Source organism: Centruroides vittatus, unplaced genomic scaffold, assembly GCF_030686945.1.
Source record: "Centruroides vittatus isolate TY-2023 unplaced genomic scaffold, ASM3068694v2 scaffold_712, whole genome shotgun sequence".
Taxonomy (NCBI): Eukaryota; Metazoa; Arthropoda; class Arachnida; order Scorpiones; family Buthidae; genus Centruroides; species Centruroides vittatus.
The window spans coordinates 896,053-921,855 of NW_027122715.1; the positions used below are offsets into that span (position 1 = coordinate 896,053).

General features: G+C 31.2%; 1 protein-coding gene across 5 annotated transcripts in view; it reads left to right on the forward strand.

The window, feature by feature from the left end:
- Window positions 1-25,201, forward strand: part of LOC136989618 (uncharacterized protein CG43867-like) — a 209,499-nt gene extending 184,298 nt beyond the window's left edge. For all 5 annotated transcript variants that reach the window (XM_067287836.1, XM_067287838.1, XM_067287837.1 and 2 more), the window contains 4 exons: window positions 11,105-11,234; window positions 20,804-20,881; window positions 21,698-21,838; window positions 24,495-25,201. In XM_067287836.1, the coding sequence (XP_067143937.1) occupies window positions 11,105-11,234; window positions 20,804-20,881; window positions 21,698-21,838; window positions 24,495-24,752 (607 nt within the window). In that variant the 3' untranslated portion in view covers window positions 24,753-25,201. The remainder of the gene's footprint in view (window positions 1-11,104; window positions 11,235-20,803; window positions 20,882-21,697; window positions 21,839-24,494) is intronic.
- Window positions 25,202-25,803: the final 602 nt, after the last annotated feature.

Sequence of the window (25,803 nt, forward strand, 5' to 3'; positions counted from 1 at the left end):
TAGTAAATGATTAAAACTTTATAAATTGTTTTTATTTTACCCACATACAATTCATATCCTCTATCAATTTACATCATCTTGCCCCCTGGTCCATTGGCTGGTGTCGTCCTTGGTTGAAGTTCAAACTTGTTACAGTTTGGGAAATGTGTATTCAATGGCTTTGCATTATCATGAAAAACAGTATATCATTCAAGACAAGAGCTCATCAGTCTTGATAATGCACATTTTGCAATCAGAAGACATCACAAAGTTTTCAAATCTGCTAAAATTATTTGGAAATATCCAAAGAAATTGAAAACAAAATTGGAGAATTAACTGCCAGATGAGTATTTGTGACTTATAGAAAATAATTGAATTAGAAAACATTGTTACCAGATTCTGAAAATTTTAATTTTGAAAATAGCAGAATAAGAAGAATTAGTATGAAAAACATAGAAATAACATACACTGACACCAAAACCAGCAAATAAACCTCAATGCTTTACTCAAATAAACGTCTTCCTTCGTTTCTAAACTGTTGAATACAGAATAGAACCAATATTTAAAAAATAGAACAATTTAAGTTTAAAAACAAATGACATTGGTGCCATTCTGCATTTGACAGTTGTAACCTGATGATGTCTGTTTGCATAGAGTGTTGGATTTTATTTGCTGGTTTTGGGTGTCAGTGTATATTATTTGTTGTTAATACCAACTTTGGGTGATATTTGTGGAAAACATAGATTTATTGAAATTAATTCCTGATGCTAGAGCCTCTTCTAAAGATAATAGACAGGTTGCAGCTGAACTTTTCATCTCTAAAATGTGAAAGTTGAACTTTGAGTGCCGCCATCTTAGCCTAGAAGTTTGACAATGGCGTTTGGAACATCATTGGAATCATGCTCAATGTTCCAAATGCCATTGTCAAACTTCTAAGCTTACAAGATGGCGGCACTCAACGTTCAGCATTCACATTTTAGAGACGAAAACTTCGGTCGCAACCAGTGGTGATATTCAGCGGGTTCGCACAGGTTAAGCCGAACCCATTGGTAAAATTTTTAGTTTTCCAAACTTTGTTAAACACACGTAACATTTCTCAGTGGTTTTGTTTCTTTTAAAAAATATATTAAAATATACGTATTATACTCTGTAACACTACTAAACTAGAGCCTTATACCCTGTTCGCACCGAGCATTTCAATCTAGATTGTGAGCAAGGTTGGGGACTATGCCTTGGTGCGATCTCTCTTGACCGTTTCAATCTCGACTGAAATGAGGTTTAATCGCAATCGATTCAAGAGAGTTCTTGAAACTAGATCCAGTCATAAGAGAGATCCCACAAGCCCACGCACACAAGATAATACAAGATGGCTGTGAAACATATGTTGGGCTATGGACAGTGAAGTGAAAAGGAGTTTGTATTTTGAGAGATGATGATATCCGTCTACTATCAGCAGTGCCATTCAGGGTGAAAAATTTCTCTGCCTAAAAAAAAAAGGTCGACAGCACTAATGTACTATTGTTATCTGGTCTTTGCCCAGGCCCCCTTATGTTCCAAATACGCCACTGATTATTACATATATTGCAAGAAAAGGTATTGTATTTATTTCTAGCCAAAACTTCCATTTTGTTTGTCGGTGATTGTTAGGGAAAAATTTTCTGCTAGCAAACCCTTTGTTAAATATTTCGAATATCACCACTGGTCGCAACCTCTCTAATATCAAAAATGTTAGTAAAAGTGATACCGTGATATACCATCTGTTAAAGAAACAATCAACATCAAGTAAAAAACTAAGTATTGAAAGCAGTTTAAGTTTAAAATTTCAAATCAGTATATCTTATCCCAGTGAATCAAATGCTGTTAAAGATAAATATGATAAGAACAGTCAAGTACATGAAAGTTCATTAAATGAAGAGTCATTCTTTGATCTATTGAGTCAATTTCAGAGTAAAAGAATGGATGATCAGTGTTGTTCTCTAGCAATTCTAGAAAACAAAGAAAATAATCAATTGTTAGTGTTACAGAGCTGGCACTGCCAGAGGGCGTGCAGGAACAGACGTCCATTACTCGTGTAAGAGCGGAGATTGCATGGGCCAAGAAAATCCAAAATAAAATACTTGAAGTAAGTGTGCTTATGCTTATGTGTCTCTCAAGGTTTTAAGTACTTCATAAATAGTTTATAAACATAAGCAAACCACTTAAAACAGTTAGAAATTGTCAGGCATATATTACAATGCCAAGAATGATTCACAGTATTTCAGAAGATAAGGATAAATTTAGAGATGATTAATTTTTACTTAATTGCTGGTACTCAGAGTAGATGATTGGATGAATAAAGAGATAGTCTATATCATGACTGCCTGGTTTAAATATACCAACCACATACATAGAAACAATAACAATAATAATAATGTTATTGAATTATATTCAATATTCATATTCAATTTCTTTACAAATTATGCTAGTTTCCATCACCTTCAAAATGTTAGCATTAACAAAATTTCATAGGAAAAAGTTGTCAAGTTTTACTTTATTGAAGAGTGATTAATTTAAAAAACCAAACAATTATTTTTTATACTGTTTATACACTAAACAAACATGTATCTAACATTAATATAATATTTGTCAACGTGGACTTAAATTATTAGTAGGACAGTTAAACTGATGTAAGCAAAACACAGGAAGTTGTCACACGTCCGTATGAACTAGCGTCCAACTTCCTGCGTTTTGCTTACATCAGTTTAACTGTCCTACTAATAATTTAAGTCCATGTTGACAAATATAATATTAATGTTAGATACATGTTTGTTTAGTGTGTAAACAGGTATAAGAAATAATTGTTTGGTTTTTTTAAATTAATCACTCTTCAATAAAGTAAAACTTGACAACTTTTTCCTATGAAATTTTGTTAATGCTAACATTTTGAAGGTGATGGAAACTAGCATATTTTGTAAAGAAATTGAATATGCACATACCAATCATTATAATTTAAGTTTAATAATATAATGGAATTTAGTTAAATTGAATTGAACTTTGAGTTAAAAAGTTTTGAGTTATGAAGGTTCGGCTGAATAGCAAGATTTTGTGAGTTGGTTTCTAGATAGTTTATGGTGACCCATAATAATACGGTATCTGTGAGTCTTATTACATATAATCATGGTGTCAATGTAAACCTCTTGGCACTGTTCAGAAACTAGAAAACGCTTAATTAAGTGGTTAAATAAGCTACCACAAAATGCTTTCTTGATGTGTTTATCTGTTCATTCCTAAGTGTTGAGTAAAGATTTTTGAAATTGCAATATTTTTTATTTTTTATCACAAACATAACCACTCTTTACAATTGTTATATTTTTTAGAATTTTGTTGCAAAGACACACAACCAAACCAATACCAGCAACTATGTAAGTATTTCTTTATTTATTAATTACATAGTTGCTGGTATTGGTTTGGTTGTGTATGTTTATCCTATCCCAGTTTTGAAGAGTTACTGAATTTTGCAGCAAAGGTTAAAATTTTTTATAGAATTGGACTATAATTGTTTTTTAAATAATTTATCAAAAATCCGTTTATTTATTACATCAGCTAGAGAGGGAAATTTATCAGCAATCAAATAAAATTTGATAGTTTATTTGATAGATGAAGTATTAATTAAATTAAAATTCCAGAGATTTTATCAAAATACTGTATCAAAATCCCGTTTGAGGTAAACAGTTTGACAAATTTGAGTAACTAGTTTGATTTAAAATGTAAATCCTATGCTAGATGATTGGTGAAGAAAATGATTTTGGGTTATCCTGGTTCAAGTTAACCAGGTTCCACTATGTTTATAAAACAAGAGAATTCTAATTACAAGCTCATTTTCTCACAATTGGTTGAAGCTGTTATTGATTCATTAATTGGAGTATGTGTAAGTACTTTCATGAACTTCTAATGAAGTTGTTGAAAATGTTTAATGATAAATATATGGACAGCACTTTTATTACTTGAAAATGAATCTTAGAGAAATAACTGTAATTGAATGACAATCCATATATTTTAGCAGTAGAAATAGATTAGTGAGTTTCAAAAATAACCACACTTTCAAAAAATATTGAAAAATAGGATTAAAATCAGTATATCCCAAAAAGCAAAAACTATATATATTATTTAATTTAATAGATTCTTCTAAATATATGATAATTGCTTTAAAATTTTATATAAGAGTAGCCTATTTATATAGTTGTAATGTGTAAGCAAGAAAGAAAGCAGTAAAATGAACAGTAAAACTGATGATGATAACCATAAATTATTATTTTCCTACTAGAAGTTAATTAAGAAAATAAATTACAAGCCAAATTAAATCATCAGTAAATTTTTTATTTAAATAATATATAATGAAAAGTAATTACATACAAAATATAAATATTTTTACAGAGAAATTATGCATGGAAGATTTTCAACTTTAAGGCCGAGACTCCACTAGTGTAAAAACGGGCGTAAAACCCCTTGCCGTAAAAGCTTTTAATCACGTGACCAGGATATTTTATGCCTGAGCAGGTCATAAAACCAGCGTAAAAGCAAGTTGAGCAGTGTTCAACTTTCGATGCTAATACGGCTGTAAAATGGTACCATCCACCAATCAGAAGTCAGTGAAATCTAGGTCATTGTGACATGGTGCGAAAATGGCGGAAAATGAGCTTTTGCATATGTTCTCTCGTGGCTACTCTAGAATAGATGTGAAAAGATTTATCGAAAACGTCCGAAAGTATTCATGTATCTACGACAAGAGGTATCCCGATTATAATAATGGATGCCTAAAACACGTGATATGGATGGTCAAAGGAAAATCCTTCAATTTAGAGGAGTATATAATAAAAAAGCTAAGCTTATAAGTGCTGTATATTATCTTAATAATACAATAATAAAAGTTAATATATGAAAGTAAAGATATTATTTTTACTACATTTGTAATTATAGTACAGAAAAAACTTTTAGAATATAAACATTGTCTTTATATCGATATATCATGTATACAACTGTACAGGTGTAACTTCTACAGCACTTTCGCTGTAAAAACTTTGCTAGTAGGACCTCCACCACAATCTGAGTGCAAATGCAAATAGGTCACGTGATTAAAAGTTTTTACGACGAGGGTTTTTACACCTGCTTTTACGCTTGTGGTGTCTCGGCCTAATAAAGTACCATAAGATTATTTTATAAATTATAGATATTAATCAAAACATCAAAAACCCAATCAAGATAAGGATTAGGAGTTTATTAATTGTAGAACAGAATTTTAAAAACTTAAAAAAACAAAATATATTGGGATAATTCTGTAAAACCTAAAATTCAGGAAAATTGTGAAAATGTTCATAGATGTGTAGTGTCGGGAATTGCCGAAACAAATCCCGAATTGAGTTGGGATAAGAAAAGGATTGAGGACTTCACAATTTAACAGTTAACACAAACTTATTTTAATAAATCTAATGCTTAACCTAATTGGGTACACAAAACTTAAACTTAATTACTAACTTAACTAAGGTAAGGTTATAAATTACAATATATTTTACAGAAGAACCCCTTTTATAAACAATATATGATAAACGTTACAATCGGGGTTGTCACTCTTTCTCTCACTCTTCCCAATGAACAAGAACACGTGTTAGAATTGACTCGCCTTTCTACTTCTATCCTTCTTGTCTTTCTTATCCTCACGTTGTCTCTTTGTCTATCTCGCCTCCCCCTTTGTTCTTTACTTTGGAGACCAACTCACTCCTCTAGTCCGAACGGCGAACACTCAAAGAACCCCAAAAAGGAAAAAAGCCCCTTTCACACAAAGTCGTGTCTTTTTATATTTTCCCACCATCCAGGCACAGTCAACATGTGATTCTTAATGGCCAATCAATGCGTACAAAACATCCAGCCTAAAAGGCGGTACGTGATGATAGCGCTACAATAATACAAGGAGAATAACAAACCCAGATACGAACAAAACGAAACATTGACAGAATATAATAAATTTAGTAGCGGAGCACTACAGATGTAATATGCTTTATTCAATTACAAGGATGTGAATATTTCAACTTGTTTATTAAACATTAAATTCCATTTTCTTTTTACAGTTAGATCTCTGTATTCACAAGGGTATATCATTTTGTATATCATACAAAATTCACAATGTATCAATGTTCCAGTGAAAACGACATTCTGCAAAAATCTATACTCTCACCCAAATAACCCCAGAAGTTTTCTACATATGTCTAAACCAGTGATTCTCAACCACTTTGCCATGGCACTTTAGTGTGCTGCAAGATTTTTTAAGTGTGCCATCACTGGGAATACCCGCACATAAGCAACGTCAGACAAGTAGTTCAACTGGTTCTACCTTTCTAGGGAACATTTGGAAATTGTAACTGGTGTTACCAACAACTGCCACTAGTTACCAAGGTAATTAGAAAATGTGATCTAAATAACGAATGGCGTTTAAAAATCACTGTCATGATGTCACCAGTTGTCCTGTGGTACTTATTGAAGTAAACCTGTGTGCCGTCAAATTTTTAAATTATTAAAAGTGTACCATGATGAAAAAAAGGTTGAGAAACACTGGTCTAAACAATTATACAACCATTTACAATTGAGAGAAAAATGTTTTCAATTTTTTCAACCGAATGTCATGAGAATGCACACTAAGAAGGAATTTTTCGAAATTCCTCCCCACGGGGGAGAGGGACAGGATTAAGGCTTAACACTTCCATCAACAATGGAAGTGTTAAGAGAAAGCGATGTGCAAGACACAGATGCAGTTTTTGCGGGAAATTGAACATATTTTTAGACCCATCTAAAAATTCTCTAATTAGTCTGGAAACAGGGGGACCCAATTCTTGCATTCTGTGAAAACGTGTAAAGTTGACTATAATGTAATAATCTTAATCTTTGCTATCATTACTTATGCCCGAGCAACACTGGGACTACCTGCTAGTACTAAATAAAGCTGGAGTTGGGACTCAAAGGATTATAGCCCCAAATGCAGGGAAAGGAGAGAAAAGATAAAAGATAAAGAAGTGAGGAAGGTTAGAAAATTAAGGGTATTTGCATAACAGAAGATCTATTTAATCTTTCTCACTACTTTTTATTTTTTGGCCATTCTTTCCTTTCCTCGAATTTTGGTCTATAATCCTTCGAGTCACAACTCCAGCTTTATTTAGTATTCCTTCCTCATTCACACATTTCCAAGTATTTGAAAATATTTCCTTTCCACTCAAAAATAAAATATGTATAAAAGTTTATGGCTTTTTGAAACTTATTTTGAGTTTATGCCATTGAAATAAATAAATAATTAAAAAAATATAAAATTTGTCAGTTTTGTTTTCACATTTATTGGGCAGCATTGAAACTTGCCGTGGGCCGCAGGTTGGACACCCCTGATGTAGAGTTTTAAGTCATGAATTTATGAAATAATGATAATATCATGGCTCATTTTTCAATTAAAAGTTAGTAGAATATATTTTCAGGAATGTAGAATTTAGAACCTTTATTCTAATTAAATTAAGCTATAAACAGAAATATTTGAATCATTCATATTTAATTCTTTGTTTAATATTTTCTGTAAACAAAAAACTTGCCTTTTTTAAAACATTTCTTTTTTATTTTTATTTATGTAAGATATTTATTCTTTTTATATAATAAGTAAATAAAATTGACCAGTAAAATAATGTGTATTTTGTTATATTTTACTTATTTTATCAAAGTTTCTGTTTGTTTACATTGTAATTAATTAATAATCATTCATAAAATATTTATTTAGATAAAATCTAAACTTAAAGTTTTAACATTTCTTTGATTACTAGATGAATAATAATATAGAAGCAGTCTTCAAAGAAGCATATTAATAGTTAATATATTTAGAGTTAAATGAAAATGTACTAGTACCTATATATGTTAAAGATATTAAATTTTATTACAAATTTTTTCAGTTTCCAATTTTCTGAGTTTAATTATCTGTACAAATTTTTAAATAAAATGTTCTGAAAATTTTTTTTTATGGATATTAAAATGAATATTTTTCTGGAACAGATACATTCATTATTAATCTAAAGCTTCTTAAATAATAAAAATATAGCAATGTAGATATTAATAATTTCACAGAGGTTAATTTTAGGATTTGGTAATTATAGTTTGCAATTAAGCTACAATTAATTATAATTAATTATAATTTAATGGCTAACTGCTTTGTTAATATTCTTTGTTTGTAATTTTGTATTTTAATGATTTTCAACTGACAATACACACTTTGCATCCAAATTTTACAGTTTATCCATTTTAAGAATTTCTTCATTAATATATTGAATGCATTGTGTCATTTAATTCATGTAAGAATATATATATATATTGATATAATTTCTGAACATAAACTGAAAATTGTAAATATAGTATTAATAATTATTTAAATAAATATAATATTTCATTTAAATTAATAAGTATGTTTAATTATATTAAAATTGTTAATTATATTAATGGATACTATAAAATATGTATTAGGCAGTTTATTAAATTTATTTTTGACAGGAATAATTATAATTATTAATAATTTTATTTTTTTTAAATTATTTTTTGCAATGCATAAGATTTATTTAATGAAATTTTTAAAATCCTCTTTCTGAATTTAAGAACAAAAATTTTTAGATATAAAAAAAAAAAAATGTTTTATAATAACACTATGTATCATTCTCAATCTAAAATGTTATATCCTATATATTTTTTTCCAATTTTCCTGAATTAGTTCATTCACTTTTCTCCATCACTCTTGTTAATAGATAGAATTCCAACTTTGTATTGTCTTTCATTATTCTTTAGGTTATTTACCTTTTTGAAGGACTCCAAGAAAGAATTTTTCTCTTTAAAGTTATAAATAAAATATTCAATTAAACATTATATATATATATATATATATTTTTGTCCTTTTCTGTATTTACTGATCGTACAGGTAATTAATGTCTACTAAAAATTAACTGTTTTCAAATTTTTGTTATGCTATTGAAATTTATAATTTACGTTTGAAACACTATGAAAATTAATTAGGGAGTTTAATATAAATATAAAATTATATTAGTATGTAAAAATATAAATATAGTACTCATTAATTATTCAGGTTTAGATAATTGAATATTTAATAAGTTTATGATAAATTATTTCTAGTATCTGCTTATGGGACATTAAATATTTATTTTTAAAAATTAAAATATAAATTTTTCAACTTAATAAAGTCCAAAAAAAATTTTTTTTTTCTAATTTCACAAAAAATTAGTTTTTACCCAAATAAAAATGTAAAAATATATTTAATTTCTATTTACATTTAAAAAATTTTAGGTAGCCTATGTATGATTTTTATGTGTACATACAAATAAACAGAAATCATTAGTATCATAATGTTTTGAATTATATTTGATCTTGAAGAAACAATAAAATTGTCCTTGATATAGGTCAGTATCTCTATGGCTTTTTGTTTTATGAACGTTATATTGTTCTCGACTTTGAGTTACACAATACTATCCAGTTAGATTGCCATGATGAATTTGATTGTATAATTTATGATTGGGAAGAAGTTCTAAATAATGTTTTTAAGAAATTTAATGCAAATACAAGTATATATGAATATGTAATTAGTTTCCTGAAATGATATACACATACTAATTACTGTAAGAAACTGGATGTACTATTTATAATTAATTTAAAATACACCTAACTCCAATAACAAAAAAACAATTGTTTTTTCTTTTTTTGTTATTGGAGTTAGGTTTTCTTTTTTGTTAATTATATGATATACACATAATTGATTTATAAATATTTAAAATTATGTTAAACTCTAAACATTTTGTTGGATAGCAAATTTTTGTGAGTGAAATAAATTTACAATATTTAAAAAACATTATATTATTATGTGTTTTTATTTTTTTAATTTATATTTATTGTACTGTGTAATTTGTATAAAAAATTAAATATGATAAGTAATGTTTTATATTATTTTTATTTTATTTTATTTTATAAATGTAAATGATAAAATTTATTTAAGTCATGTCATCATTCTTTCGACATTCCGCTATTTTATATTGGTTTACAATCTTTAATATTGCTTTTAAACTTCAATGATGATATGATTAATGGCTCAATTGATTTATTGATTTTTATCTTAGCCATTTGTTAAGAAAAATAATCTTATCTCAATTAATATCCTAAGAATATATTTTTAAAAACTTGATTAAAAGTTTTTTAAAGTCATATTATTGTAGGAAATTAATTTTTTGTTCAGATATTATTTTATTTATAATTATATATATATATATATATATATATATATTTTTAAATTTGTTTTTAACAGAATTACAAAAGCTGTTCCTTCATAAATTTACATCTTTTAGATGTTTCATAAAAATACATGTAAAAAGTTTATGTATTTTCTTAAAAAGAAGATTGAAAATATATTATTTAATTTTAAAATTAAATTATAGTAGAAATAATAATAATTGAAATGATTATGATACAATTATTATTTGAGTTAAATTTAAAATTATCTTCAAATTTTGATTATTAATATAATTAAAATAAACATCACGTCAAAACCACAAAACCACTTGCTTATCAGACAGCAGAATCTAAAAAAGTGTCTTATAAACTCAGAAATGATTGAACTTCCATTAAATTTAATTTAAAATCATAAAAAAATCATTGTCCAAAAATGCTTCTAAGTCAGTTCCGTTGCAGCTGACCAGCAGATTGCACTAGATACATTTTCCACTTTCCAGAATGGCAGGAATTTGCAAGAAAACAAGATATCTGTTGGCATATCTATTAAATGCAACAAAATATAATACTGCATGTCATAATCTTTTCCCATACCTAAAAGCTTTAAACATGGCTATGTATTATTTGTGATAAATAAGAAATTCATTTGATTTCTCAATTTTTTTTTTGTAACCCTTAACAGCTTTTTTTTTATGAATAGATATTGAGATATTATAGTGTTAAATTTGTATAAATTCCAAAATTTATAATTAATAAATTTAAAATTATATTAATTTTTTTTTATAAATTAATGTTTATTAACTATTCACATAAACTTAAATTAAATATATCATATTTATGCTTTTAGGCAAGTGATTGACAACATTCGTGAGAAGTGGAAACAGTTGAAAGGAAGATTAGTATTGGACTGTGTTCGCATTTATTTAAATTGTGCCCGAAAATGGTCCTATTGCGGTGCCAAATTATTTAGTGCCAAGGCATGTAATATTTAGCATATAAAATATTTTAAAATTTTATAATTTTAATTATATTATTATTATTATTATTACTATTTTATTTGAAATTATGAAAAATAATATAAAATTTATACAAACATATTTTAAAAAATAAATAAATAATGCTATAATTATGTATACATGTTTATATAAAAACTTTATTGCAGTTAGTTACATATCTGTTTTTAAACTTTACATAAATAATCACAATAACCTCAGATAAAACAAAATGCTGTGATAAAATTCTATTTATATATACTTACTTTAGTCTATTTAAATAAATTTTAATCTCATCATATTAATTTATAATTTATATTACACTATATTTATTATTTAACATAAACTGAAATAATTATTTTATTCACTTTCATTGTTCAATGAAGTATTCAAAATTAAAAATAATTAATATCTTATTCTAAAAATTATTTAAATATTGAATGTTTAAACTTAGAAATATAAACATTGACATAAAGTATAATGTTTGAAATGTATAACATACAATGAATTTCAATGGATCTAAATCAGATTTTAATGTAAAATATTCTGTATCTGAAAGCACAGACATTTGAAGTAAAAAGGTAGTTTTATTGAAAACTGAATACTTTATTAATGGAATATTACAATCTTAATCTTTCAGCAATGCATTATTACAAATCTAATATCATTAAAGAATTGATTTATAGTTTTTTATGATTACTTATTATTACTGTCTTACTATTTAACAAATATAATAAGTTATATTTTTTCTATTTCAAAAATAATATACAATGTTTATTATATATTTAATAATAATTTATGATATTTATCATAAAATAAAATTGAAGAGTAATTATAGTTTTATATAATAGAAATTTTAAAATTGATGTATGGCATTTATAACCAAAAAACATTTTACAAAAATATAATCGAAAATTAGAGTGTATCTATTCCAGTGGCGTAGTGTGGGTGTCAGCCGCCCGGGGCGGAGGAAAATTTCACCACCCCCTTATTTAGGTATAAGTAATGAAAAATTCCGTGCTCATTTCAATTGGTCCGAATCGTAGGTGTGACAAAAATATGAAATGAAATGGTTTAAATTTTTACAAGATATTATTATTTATTGTGAAATTTTGCCGCCCCCACTATGCTACGCCACTGATCTATTCTATTTATTACATATTCTTTTTAAATTTCAATAAAATATGTTAAAATCTTATCCTAATTTTTATTTATATGATGATTATATTTAAGCATCTTAATGTGTTACAAAATGTATGAATGAAATATATGTCTTTTACTTTCTATTAAGTATTTATAATAGTGCTATTCTCAGCAATAACACATTAATACTTAACAAGTATAAAATAATAGGCAATTGTTTCAGATTGATAACAAATACATGCTATCTAGAAAAATACTAATGCCAACAAAATTATTTATGTTTACTATTTAATTTTTAGATTTTGTAAACTATGTTTAATTTGAAATTGAAATATTTATTTGTTGAATATTATTTCATTTCTGAAAAATAAATCTAGCAAAAATATTGTAAATATAAAAAACGTTAGACTGAATGTAGCCATTCCACAGATAGAACATTCAAATATGAAGAAACATTCCAAACGGAATATGATGCAATTTGAAATTTACATTATAAATTAAATAACACAAAACATTATACAGTTTACAAATGATATATACAGGCCTACTTTTTATCTGAGGACGGCCTCTCAAGACAGCTGAAAATGTTCGCAATTTCTATTAAACGTTGCTGGAGTAAGTACGTAAGGTATTTTTTGTGAGTCAATTGTAACTTTTTCATTTTCTATAATAGATTACAGTCTTAATAATAATACATTTTTGAAATTTGTTTGGCACTTTCCATTATATACAATTGTATGTAATCAAATATATGCTGTACTTAGAATTCTTTTTATATTATAATTGATATAATTAAAACAATGCATTAATGATAATTTTTTTTAACAATATTAAATTCTTGAAAAGCTTAACTTTATAAGATATTATTTATTCTGCATCTTCATTGCTGTTTTAGATATTCGATATATTGATTTTTGTTGCCTTAATTGATGAAGGGTGCTTATTCACCATATTTATTCAAATCATTGTTTCTGCTCAATTATGTAACACCTATATTTATTTAATTAATTATTTAATCTCAGTTTTAATGAAACAATTACTTATAATTTCTGTAGAAAATTCAGTAGAAAAAAAAATTAATATTAAAGCATATTTTATTGCTTTTCAAAGCCTAAAATTTTTTAAATCTGAAATTAAATTAGTTTCACCATATTTTACAATAAAAGGACTATATTAAAAACTATTAAAAGAAATGAAAAGTATATTGATGAAAGAAAAAAATAAAAAGTGAATTGTTAAAACAAATTTTAGTTGATATTTTCATTGAAAAATATTTGTTTTTTCATTTAAGATTTAAACTTTTAATTTTTTTTCCTGAAATATATTTTAAAATTATTTCTTTGTGAAAAATTATAAAATGTTAATTGAAGTTTCTCTGTACAGATTTACTGATATTTCTTATGACCTAGCTGTCAGTAAACAGTTTTGTATTAATTTACAAATGCATTTTAAATTATGAAATAACAAGATGCTTTTTTCACTATTGTGAAAGAAGTATCTTGTTATTTTGTAATATTAATTGGAACACAAAACACATCGAATGATGCATTTTAAATGATTAATCTCTTATTTGTTTATTAGATAATATCTTCACCAAAATACAAGTATCCCTCGTATAACATGATAGTTACATTCTTAAAAGTGCTGTGTTAAGCGAATCTGTACTATGCGAAACAAAGGACTAATGCAAAGCATGGGATTACATTCCAGAAGTTAGTAACAAAAGGGAATAGTATACTTTTGCTAAGAGAAATATGTTTATTAAAGCAATCAATAATTTATTTCTAATCAATAATTAAATAACAATCACAATTAAAAGTACTATATTATGCATTAATATTAATTTTAGTTAAACAAGGGAGTTTTCTTTTTATCATTGTTATCTCAACATTTTTATTGATCTTGATCAGAATTATCAGCAACATTTTCATAATTTTTACTTTTATCATAAAAATTTTTATGGATGACAAAATAAAAATATGTTATTAATCGAAAATTTGTTCTAGCGAGTTGCGTTTATTCAGTCAAGTACCAAGATACAACCATATTTTGTTCGTTATTTTACAAATGATTGCTTACCTACAGTTTAAAACCAAAGTTAAATAGCACTTCTCTAAAAATGTTTAAATAAACTTCACTAAATACAAAGATTAGTCTATAAAATCAGTTAAAATGAAAACACATTGACAGTCTTAAGGACTAAAGTCTGAAAGCAATGGCGATGACTCTTGGTTGACAGAAAAGTTAGTACAATTTGTTTCTTCCTAATCTTATTAGTTTTCATTAAAGTAAACCTGATGAAAAGCACAAAATAATTTGAAAATTTCAAAATTCTAAAATCCATGGGTAAATTTGAGACAACATGGATATTTAAATTAAAAAAAATATATCAGATAATAAAAAATTACACTTAAAAATTGTGAAAATTTGTACAAAGGATTTCCAAAACCATGTTAGAGTGAAATCGTGTTGTAGAAGTACCATGTTGTATGAGGGGATGTACTGTACCTGTATTTCAATTTCTCCTCACAGCAAATTCATACTGTAAATAACTGCAAAGATCCATGTCAAAGTAAATTTGAACCTATAACTCAGCAAATGAAAATTGTTAAGTAATTCCTGTGGAATAAGAAAATATTCAAAAATAATTCTCTGGAAAAAATAGTTTCAGTTTCAATCACCAGTAAAAAAGTAGTGCTTGTCTTCTGTGTTTGCAGATATTGTATAGATGCAAATGTTAACACTTTCAATAGTAACTACATAATGAGTTAAGAACATAGAAGTACTACTTATAAAAAACTTACCTGCACTATCCAGATAGCAGACATTAGGAAACACTCATTTAGTCATTGGATCGTGTGAAGTACTCTCAAAATAATAGCAATACACCATAGTTATTCAGGAAAAATTATTTTATCTTTTCACACCTTCCTTTAATTTGTTTTTCTTAACTCTATATACTGCAGTGACTATATAACAGTCACTGCACATGTTGCAGAGCACTACTTTTTCTTTAAGTAGACAAAACTGAAACTGATGTTTTTAACAGGAAAATTGCTCTTTCACATATTCTAGAGAACACCTTTTCTAGAATTAATCTATTAATGCTAAATGTAGTGAGATGTAATTAAGAAATAGGAATTTAATAATGTATATATAGCAGGGGTGACCAACAAGTCGATCGTGATCGACCGGTCGATCGCCAAGCCAATTTTGGTCGATCGCTAGCGATGTCTTCACTTAATGTATTATATTTGTAACCGAACGCAACTGTATGCATACAGTTATGACTCGACTCATAAGCAGTGAGTGCACTTCGTACTGAAACAGTGTATAAACATAGTATGTATTTCGCACTTCCCCCTCCCCACTTAGACTATGCCTATGACAACAAGTCGATCGCGACACATTTTTACGATAAAAAGTAGATCTTATGTGTACAAAAGTTGGCCACCCCTGATATATAGGTACTGTACAGTGACAATCTGTTAACCTGGGCATCATTGAGACCAATGTAGTGCTGTTATAGAATATGCCACTTTATCAGGCAGTGGATATGTAAACTGTACAAATCTGCCTTTTACCACTGTTTAACACACTATTTCAATTTTCCAGACTATTCCTACCCTTGATTTGCTTGCTTACTCTATTCTTACTTTGTTCTTTGTACATGTTTATTGCCTATAAATATAGACATAGTCTAATTATCAAAGTAATATACTGCAGCTGTTTTCATGATAATTATTGATTCCATGTGTGCTAAATGTTTCTGCTTCTCATATCAAATGCTTGCAATAATGTCTTTGGAAAAGTCTTTAGAAAAGTCATGCATAAGCTTACTGGTCTTACCTAGCCCAGCATCATGTTGTCTTGGCATTTGTCATCTCTAAAGACAGAATCCACACCAAGAACTGCATGTTTTGGGCACGTTTATACAAAAGTTATAACCGCAGACCTACCCACTGCACCAATAACTCTCCCCGACGACAAGCTTGGCGTGCAAACTTATCGGATTTGCCAGCATACCGAACACTGGGTTAATGGAATTTCACTGCATATATATAAGCGTATTTTTCCTTGTAATCTATTGTAATAAAGTCAAAAGATGACTGTTTCATAGGGTGTCTGGTGTAAACCAGTCCCACTCACCAATTGAGTAATTATTGTAATCTTTATATTGGAAAAAATGGAACAAATGAGACAAAATAAAATTAGGCAAAGAAACTCCAAAAAATTAGTTTTATTTGCAAAACATTGTAAGAACTTGCATAATCAATGCTTCAGCATTTAAGGAGGTCCAATTTTATGTGGGACACCCTGTATTATAAATGATTTTTATAAGTAAATAAAAATAAATAAATAATTATATTATTATTTATAAGACTTTTTTTATCCAACTATTTTGAATATATTAAAGATTTCTTGACATTTATAATAAAGCATAATAACTTCAGTTGTAAATGATTTATTAATAAAAAATTCTACTGTACCAAAGTTACTAGTAACATCATACAAGTGGTTATTTTTATTGATAAATTGACATTTACATTAAATCTGGCAGAATAAAATAGTGTACATTGTTTAAAAATATTAGATATGTTGTAAAACCTATTTTTGTGGCCATGGTTGGCTGATTTATGCCAATTACATTGACTATACTGTATAAGTTAACTGAATATTACATTACTACCTTTCAATATAAAATCACTTAAACTTAATTTATAGTATTTTAATTAAATGTAATTTAAGATGATTTATAATTATTATTATTATTATTATTATTATTAATCATCATTTAATAAAATATAAGTATGTCTATATTTATAATTATTCATATAGGAATATAAAATTGTCTTGTGTAAAATTGATATTACTTAATAAAAGTAAATAAATAAATCTTTAATGATGGTCCTGCATACTTTTTGCAATATAATATTAGAAAACTGATTGAAGCAGCTGTCATAGTGACAGTATTTAATGTCTTGGCTTTATGTTCTTCACCCACTTCAAGTAGATAATGAAACCAGATATTTTTGTATAGTGTTTAATTACAGTGGATGGAAAGAAAATCAGCACCATTCATATATTTCTATTCATTTTTTTCAGTAAAGGTTTTCAAAACTATTTAGATACATTTTAGATTGTTCATTCCTATCTTTTTTCATTTTATATTTTCACGGTCAACTTCATCCTTATTATGGAAATTATCTATGCTTATAATATTTTTAGGATCACGAATTTAAAAAAAATATACTATATCTTGAAAATACATTTTTAAAATCTTTACTTGTTTTGTTGTTAGATGGATTATCTTATCTAAGTGATTTTATTAGTACACTTAAGTAGGCCTAAATCATCTTTATGGGAATATTATAAAGATAAGATTTTATATTCATCATTTTTTTTTTTTACAAAACTGCTGTGGTACAGTTTCACTCATAGTTTGCTAAATCATAAGATGTTTTTTAGGCATCTGAGACAATATTTTTCATAGATTGTAACTTAAAAGTACAATATCTAATGAACATTTATTTTGAATGTTGTATATATGACTTATTTTTCAAATTTTATTCAAAATATGTATTCTCTTACATTACTTTTACCATGGATAAAAATTAATTCAATGGCTTATAACTTTGTTTAACTCAAAGGCTGTAGGCAGAATCGTTTTATGCACTTTTAAGGTACCCGGCTGAATTTTTTTACAGGTGCAGATAGAGCAGAAACATTAGTAATAAGGCCTGAAAAAAGGCCAGGACGGCCCTTTTTACAGTACCCTTTATCAGTTTTTCATTCAGATATTGCATTGTGTATACAGTATTTGAAAGTGTGTAATTAAATCAGTAAATAAATTTCATTGTTATTCTGTTTTTTTATTTTTGGAAGGAATATCTGCAATCATAATTCTTTAAATCTTTTCAAACTTCGAAGCGTTGTATCCTTATAGGATGCATTATGTTTACAGATATATAAATTTATATGCTACCGGGAATTCTAATTTCTCTAGAATATAAACGTCTCCAGTTGTTTTAAAAAACGATCATTTTTTTGGCAGTAATGAACTCACTCCATCGTCACCGGATATATCTTAAAAAGACCATTCAAAATTATTTTAATGAACTTTTAATTAAAGATTAAGTCTTGTCCAACGATTTTTTAATCGTAAATTTGTTAATTTTTTCCATTTGTTTCAAAGAATTTTGAATATTTGAGAACGAAACTTCAGATTTTAATACTTTGAGAGTTTTATGGATCATTTATTGCGTGTAACAGTGGTGCCTAAACTTTTCGATTGCCGGGTCAAATTGCGCGTAAGTGCCGCGGGCCAGATTTGGCACCACAGTTTGAGCACTACTCGTGTATAGATTGTGTATGTTTTTATAATATACATAATGTCTAATACGTTATATATATATATATATATATCTTTATGTAGATAATGTTTGTATAAACTCACTTAAAACACATATTTGTTTTATTATACAATTTCCCTGACCAGTGGGCGTTACTTCATCATTTTCTTTGATTTGTAAGGATGGTGGAAGGAAGGAAACTCTCAATATGTATTAGAAAAGAGGAAATTCCGAGATTTTCCAATGATAGCTCCTGCGTGCAAATGCGTCGCAAGAGACTCATGTCCGTTTTAGTAAATGGATGAGGGTGCATTAGCTAACTAGATATTTAATGTTAAGAGGGTTTCAACAGCCTTCTAACAATAACAGCAGCTTCTGCGGTGCCACTTTTTCCCCTTACCGGCTTAACCCGGGAGTTAAATAGCTAATCATCGAATGAAGTTCATAAATGAACGTGTGGGAGAGCGCAGAGACCCACGCCACCTCCTCCGCTCCTAAAGGAATATATCTGTATCGAGACGCGTCGTGGGCGTTCGGAAACAATGCCTAATACCGAAGCGCGGATTTCTTGCGGTGAAAGGAGTTAAGAGACTTTATAGTAAACGATCGCGTGACTGCCGTTGCGCGTTGTCATGGCGACCGGGTTGGCCATCATTTCGCTTCTTTTTTTTTTCGTTCGGTGAGAAGCGCAGCAGGTGGAAACGTTGCCCGAAGATTCGATCTTTAGACAACACTCGAATAAATCGCCGTTTGAATTTCATTCGCCACGAATTAATGGTAGCAATTATATAACGCGAAATATCCATAACTCATTTTCTGTTCCAATTTACGTCGAGGGGGGAGTATCGATAACGTACGGGAAACCTTCTTATCTAAACGTCGCGTGGCTCCATCTGGCGCCGAAATTATCCGTCGCCGTGTTTGCTTCCTTTATTTTCATCGCCATGACGACAGCGAAGAGAGAGGGGGGGAGGGAAATGTTTCTCAGTTTTTAAATTTCTTGGCAAAACACATTTCGGCTTTATGCCTTTCGGAAATCGAAATTCATATTATTTGTAGTTGCCTGAAAAAAATCTGCACGGCGTTCTTCAAAACGTGGAGGAGCGTTATCGTTCGAAAATTGCTCCCTTCTGCTCCCCTCTTCATCGTTGCGTATGCACCAAACTGGCTAAAAGCCCGTAGATATCTTCCGAATAGCATAGCGCCGACAGCTATATGTTAATAAACCACTCCCGGCTCTAATTACTCGTAATCTCACTCGAGTACGATGGTTCTGCCGCTTTCCCCCTTATCCCGTTCTTCTTAAATCGCCGAGTTCAACACCTATATGACATTAGAGTGCAACTATGCAGACGCGAGAGAGCGAGAACCAGAAATTCGCTCAAGCCAGCGAGATTACTCGCTTCTCGCTTGTGCGTGGTTTTCCTTTGCGAGAACTATTATATCGCTCGCTAGTCAATTCGCGTCTGCATGGTTGCACCCTTACGATAACATCACATTTTCATTTCGCCCGGGTGTTAGTAGGTTACGAAAGCATTGATAAGGGTGCGACTATGCAGACTCGAATTTACTTGCGAGCGATATAGTTCTCGCAAAGGAATACCATGCGCAAGCGAGAAGCGAGAAATCTCGCTGGCGAGAGCGAATTTCTGACAGGGTTTGATATTTATCGCGTCTGCATAGTCGCACCGTAAGTGGTAGACACTTGGTCGTAATGCCGGGTCACGACGACAGATGGCGCTTGGCGGTCTCATCGGAAACGGCGATTTTAATAGAAAATAAAAAAGGCGGAAAAAAAAGGCCAAATCAAGCTCGTTTCTACATTCTCCGGCATTGTAAATAGGACATTATACACGAGAAAATAGAAGCCCTTAACATCTTAATTATCGGGTTATTGTAACTATCGACTTAATGATGGCGCGTATATTAAAAATTTTGGACTGTATCCAAACTCGAGCGGATACGGCTTAATTTCGATCGGCACTCGTACGTATTAAACTTAAGTTTCTTTTTTCCACGTACAATATTTTTCACGATATCTTCTTTTTATTTCCGCAGCTGAAATCCGGAGATCAGGCGATGATCTGGTTGGCTGTGGTAGAAGATAGCATAGTTCTGCTCGATTACGTAACTATGGTAAGACACCCTGACTTTCTTATTGTAAAATGTCGGCTAGTTTTAATAGTAATCGTTGGTTGTCTTCCTTCTCGCCACCGGGACGAATATCGAATTCCTCCCGCTCGTGTGACCGGCTGGCGATCACCTGTTCGATACTCCCCTTCTGGGTCGGCCGTGGTTTCGTCTCCGTTCGCCGTTGTTATGGCAACGGACACTGACATCTCCCATCCAGTCCGGAAATTGAAGCGATCTACCAAGGCGTCTCGTTTCTTAGCCTATACCTTACCCCTTTAATCTCTAGTCTATCTTACTGGAAAGCGCTCTTTTTCACAATAATTTTCTTAGTCCCGTTAGCCTTCTTAACTTCCTTATTTTCTATTACAACTCCTCTTTACATTTCTTCTTTCTGATCCGATTAATACTTTTTACAAACGTGATTTTCGACGAAATTAGAGCATTGTCGGTGTTGGAGGTCGTCTTTGTTTATGTCTCTCTCTCTCTCTCTCTCTCTTTCTCTTTTTTCCTCTTATTGCTCTAACTTGTGATAAAAGAAGGCTGTTGCCTTACATCATAAAGATATTAAAATCCACGGCTCGTCGTTTTACTTCTTCCCATCGGACCTGTTGACGCGTGACCGTTTACATCAATTCTTCTCCACCCCTTTTGAACTTTCCCGCCGTTGGAGGGGCAACGACCTGTTGGAAATGGGTGGACCGGAACAGATTTTTAATGTACACTTAGTACACATATACAGTATTGTAGGCCTACACATACGCGTCGAAAAGTTTCGATTTTCGATCGATTTTAATGCTGTTTTACCCACCTCCTTTGCAGCAACCTCTCGTACGCTATTTGTATTCCGGAGTCATGACTTTCGGAGGATGCAGGGACGACTTCATGCTAGTCATCAGTTCGTCGGATGGAGAAACGGGACACAACACAGAGAGGCTACTCTTCTCCATGTCCAAACCTAAGGTAAGATTAACGACACGAAAATACACGTTTTAAATGTGATGATTAAAAATAAAATAAATAAAATAAAAAAAAACCAGAGGCGATGTAAATTAGATAATAAATCGAATCGCGACGATCCTCAATTAAAATAAAGTTTATTAGAAATGGGAAGATAAAATCTGCATTTTTTTTTTTTTCTTACGTCTACCGCTGGGGTCGCTTTCAAGGACGGCAGAAAATGTCACCAGGTAAAGAATGGTGTTTACTTAGGGGACGATAAATATTCCGCGTATCATGGATGCCGAGGAATGCCCCACTCGACTCTCGAGTCGCTCGAGAGGTCAGCGGTTAAATTGCTTTCAGATTTATAAAGGGATGTAACATCTTACCCACCTCCTCCCGTCACCCTTTTGTATCCGTCGGGTAGTTATTACAGGACGCGAAAACGATCTGATAATGGGGGGAACTTTTGGTACCTGTTGACGTAAACTAGGTGGCGTTTCGGATTTACCGCCAGTCGACGCTATTCCGCAAATACTTTATGATCGATTATGAATAGATAACGGTCTTCCGGATTGTTTTCTGTCATTGGAGAAACTATAAATTAAAGTCGATTTATATACATTAAACGGGTTTTGCCAACGAGACGTGTATAAAATAGGTTTACTTATGCGTGGATAAATTGAAAATCGATAGTCACGTCCCTCGCCGTATTATCCGGTACGTTCTGGATTCTGTGCATCAGAGAGGAGACAGAGAGAAAGATATGCCGTGTTTAGCACGTAGCATTGCATACCCTTGACCTGTATTCTGATGAATGTTAGCACCTGCCGTTTTGCAGGGGCCTCACTTCTTCCTTGCCGGTACCTCTTTGTGTCCCGAAAACTTGGTAGTTAGGCGATTTTTTTTTTTCCATCTACCTTCTCTCTAGCATCATTTTACTTCTAGAATATGGCTTTTATATAGGACACTTATGAGAAATAAACTTTCGCTATATTTCTGGTTTACACTAGCCCCCGAGTGAAAGGTAAAGACTTTCTTCGAAGGAAAAACTTTGAAAAAAAAATTAAATTTTATAATAAATTTGCAGGATAATGCGGAATTTTTTCATTAGATGTGGCCACTAGTTGCTGTCATTTCAGATTTCCAATCCGATCACATTGACGCGTCGTCGTTCGGTGTGACAGTGAGTCAGGAACGGGACTCTCATCAAACGAGGGGGAGGGGATGTATAACGAGCACGTGGCTCGTGAGTCAATCTGTCGACGTGATTCATCTGGCTAACAGAGTGGAAAGTTCAAGCTAGCCAATTCTTGATTATGCAACATCTGCTTATTTTTAGTCGTACAAATCGCACCGATTCGGCAGGGATCGACTTTGGGTGTTCGAATGTTGGCAGTTTAGCTCGATAGGAATGTTTTATCGTCGTCTTAGCGATTGTCGATTCGATTTAGAAAGTAGACATCTCTTTAGTTCATCGAGAGTTGAAATGAAGTAGTAGGTCGGTGACGTCAGCTCGCTTCTTGTCAATCGATGTCTGATGGTCGCGTCTCCCTTTGTCCTCATCGCTTCTCTCCATCCCATCTGCCGATCCTCTACCAGACACTAAAAAGAGTTGATTGAAAAGTCAACTAATTTGTTTCTCAAAATCACGATGATGGTTTTTTTTCTATTAATGCAGTCATCGATGGATGATAGCCTTATTCTCCCCTCTTCGGAATGACTAGGGATGCGATTTTTTATTTTTATTTTATTTTCTGGAAGATTTATTTCGAATCACGTACAGATTAGAGGAGCGTGGAATTTTACTCTTGTTTATCTATTTATTTATTTACGAAGAATATTCTGAGAATTTTGTCCTGCTAGAGTTGAAGGAGATACCGAAAGTTATGTTAAATCTACTTTATGCGCTACTATGTTTAAGGGGCCAGGGAAAAAGCCATCATTTTGTTTCTGGGGTGAACAGCATCCCTCCGGGATATTAAGAATGAGAAACAAGGTCGCGAGTGCAGTTCCTGAGGCACCGGTTGGGTACTGCTGCGCTGTTAGCCTAAAAGGACCCACCTGTCTCTTGCTTGCCGTCTTCCCATCTGGGTTATTCGTTACGTGTCCGCCAACCACGTGACTTGTCGACCACGTGCCTTCGCCGGAAAGCGGAACGGCTCCGTCGACCTTTGACCTTTGATTCGAATCATTTTCTAGTTCGATCGGAAAGGAAGGCGGGGAAGAAGCAGAAAAAGTGCGACGGCGGGAGATACTCGATCACGTGCTCTCGATACGACCAATGGTGCGTTCGATCTTCTCGGTTCGTTGACACGGAGGGTTTTCTCTCCGTCGTCATGGCAACAGAATCCACGTGGCGAAAGCGTGGATGTTTATCGCCCCTGCTCCATTTTGCTCTTTCTCTCTCTCTCTCTCTCTCCCTCTGTTGGAGGAACAGACGTCTCGTTTGTAGACGGGAATTTTTCTTTTTTTTTTTTTCTAATTTTCTTCCTTCCTTCCTTCCCTTTTCGGATATTAGGAAGAAAAAAAATGGCATTTCGGTTGCAAAATTGATCGATGAATAGGAGACGTCCGGACACATTAGCCGCGTGTGGTATTTACTAATTATCAGGAAGTTAATTGATCGTTAGGAATGGAAAAGAAAAGTTGTGGTTATTAGACGTTTCTTTTTCAGATCCTAGAGATGACGCTGTTAATCGCTGATTACATGAACGCCCTAGGGCGACCTGCTCTAGTGCCTCCATCCCCTCAAGTCAGTACCTTAAGCAGGTTGGAGAAGATTCGAGCGAAGATCAGGGCCAGCAACACTCTACCGTCGTGTGGAACAGCTGTAGATTCGCCCGATATCGTCAAAGTGGCGGCCGAGGCCGATTCCCGATTGCTTCATCGGAGCGAATCTTGCAAGAAACGAGGTGGAAGCGATTCCACGTGACTGTACAGATTCCCGATCCTGTTTTATTTTGATAAATGGATCTGATATTTTCCTATATTAATAATGTAAATAATCTTTTTCATCCTTCCTTCCGGATGCCACGGTTCCTCCGAAATGTGGAATTAAGCGGTGAAAAGTGAGAGGACTCTAGTCCTTAACTCCCAACGTCTTCGTCTGAGGTGTAAAAAGTGAGGGAGAGTTAAAAAAAATCCCACGGAACTTTTTGTTTTTTAATGCGCACCCAAATCATCGAGACGAAGAATCTATTTTTGCATTTCCTTCAGTTCGTTTCTTTCATGTAAAACTTTAATATAATGTACGTGATCCGTATATATATATGTGTGAGTGTGTGTGTGCATGTGCGTGTATGTATGTGTGTATGCGTATGTATGTGTGTGTGTTTGTCTGTGCGCGGTTGTGCTATTGATAATAAAAGAAAAGATCACTTTTGTCTAGTCTCTTTCATCTTGTCCTTTTCTCGTTTAAAAATCGCAAGATTTTTTCTTTTACAATTCGAACCGTAGATCGAATCTAATTAATTCTATTTTCCGTGGATAACCCGGCGCAGTTTATTATCCGATCATTAGGCGTTCGATAGTCATAAATGTCTTTTCTCAACGAAATTATTTATAATAAGTTTTGTTAGACGTTGTTTTGTAATATTTCCGCAGACATTTCATACAATTATCGACTGGGTTAAAAGGAGAACATCTTCAGCTCAAGGCCAAGTTAGATCGAGATTCTGCAGAAGACCTATCATCAATCTATTTTATATCAGTAACAGAACAGTAGGAGAAAAAACTCCAACGGTAGAATACATTAAAGATCGAAGTTAACAGCCGTATTGCAGAGAAATAAACTTTCATTTTTCGTCTTCGTCTATAATTAATAGAAACTCCTATTATGTATAACATGCATAGTCTAAATATTCTTAGAGACAAAGAAAACGTATACAAAATTATTTTCTAAGCATTTTTCGAATCGTGCACGAACGAGAGTTACAATGCTTCGATAGCATCATCATCATTAAGGAAGTCAAGGCTATTGAAGG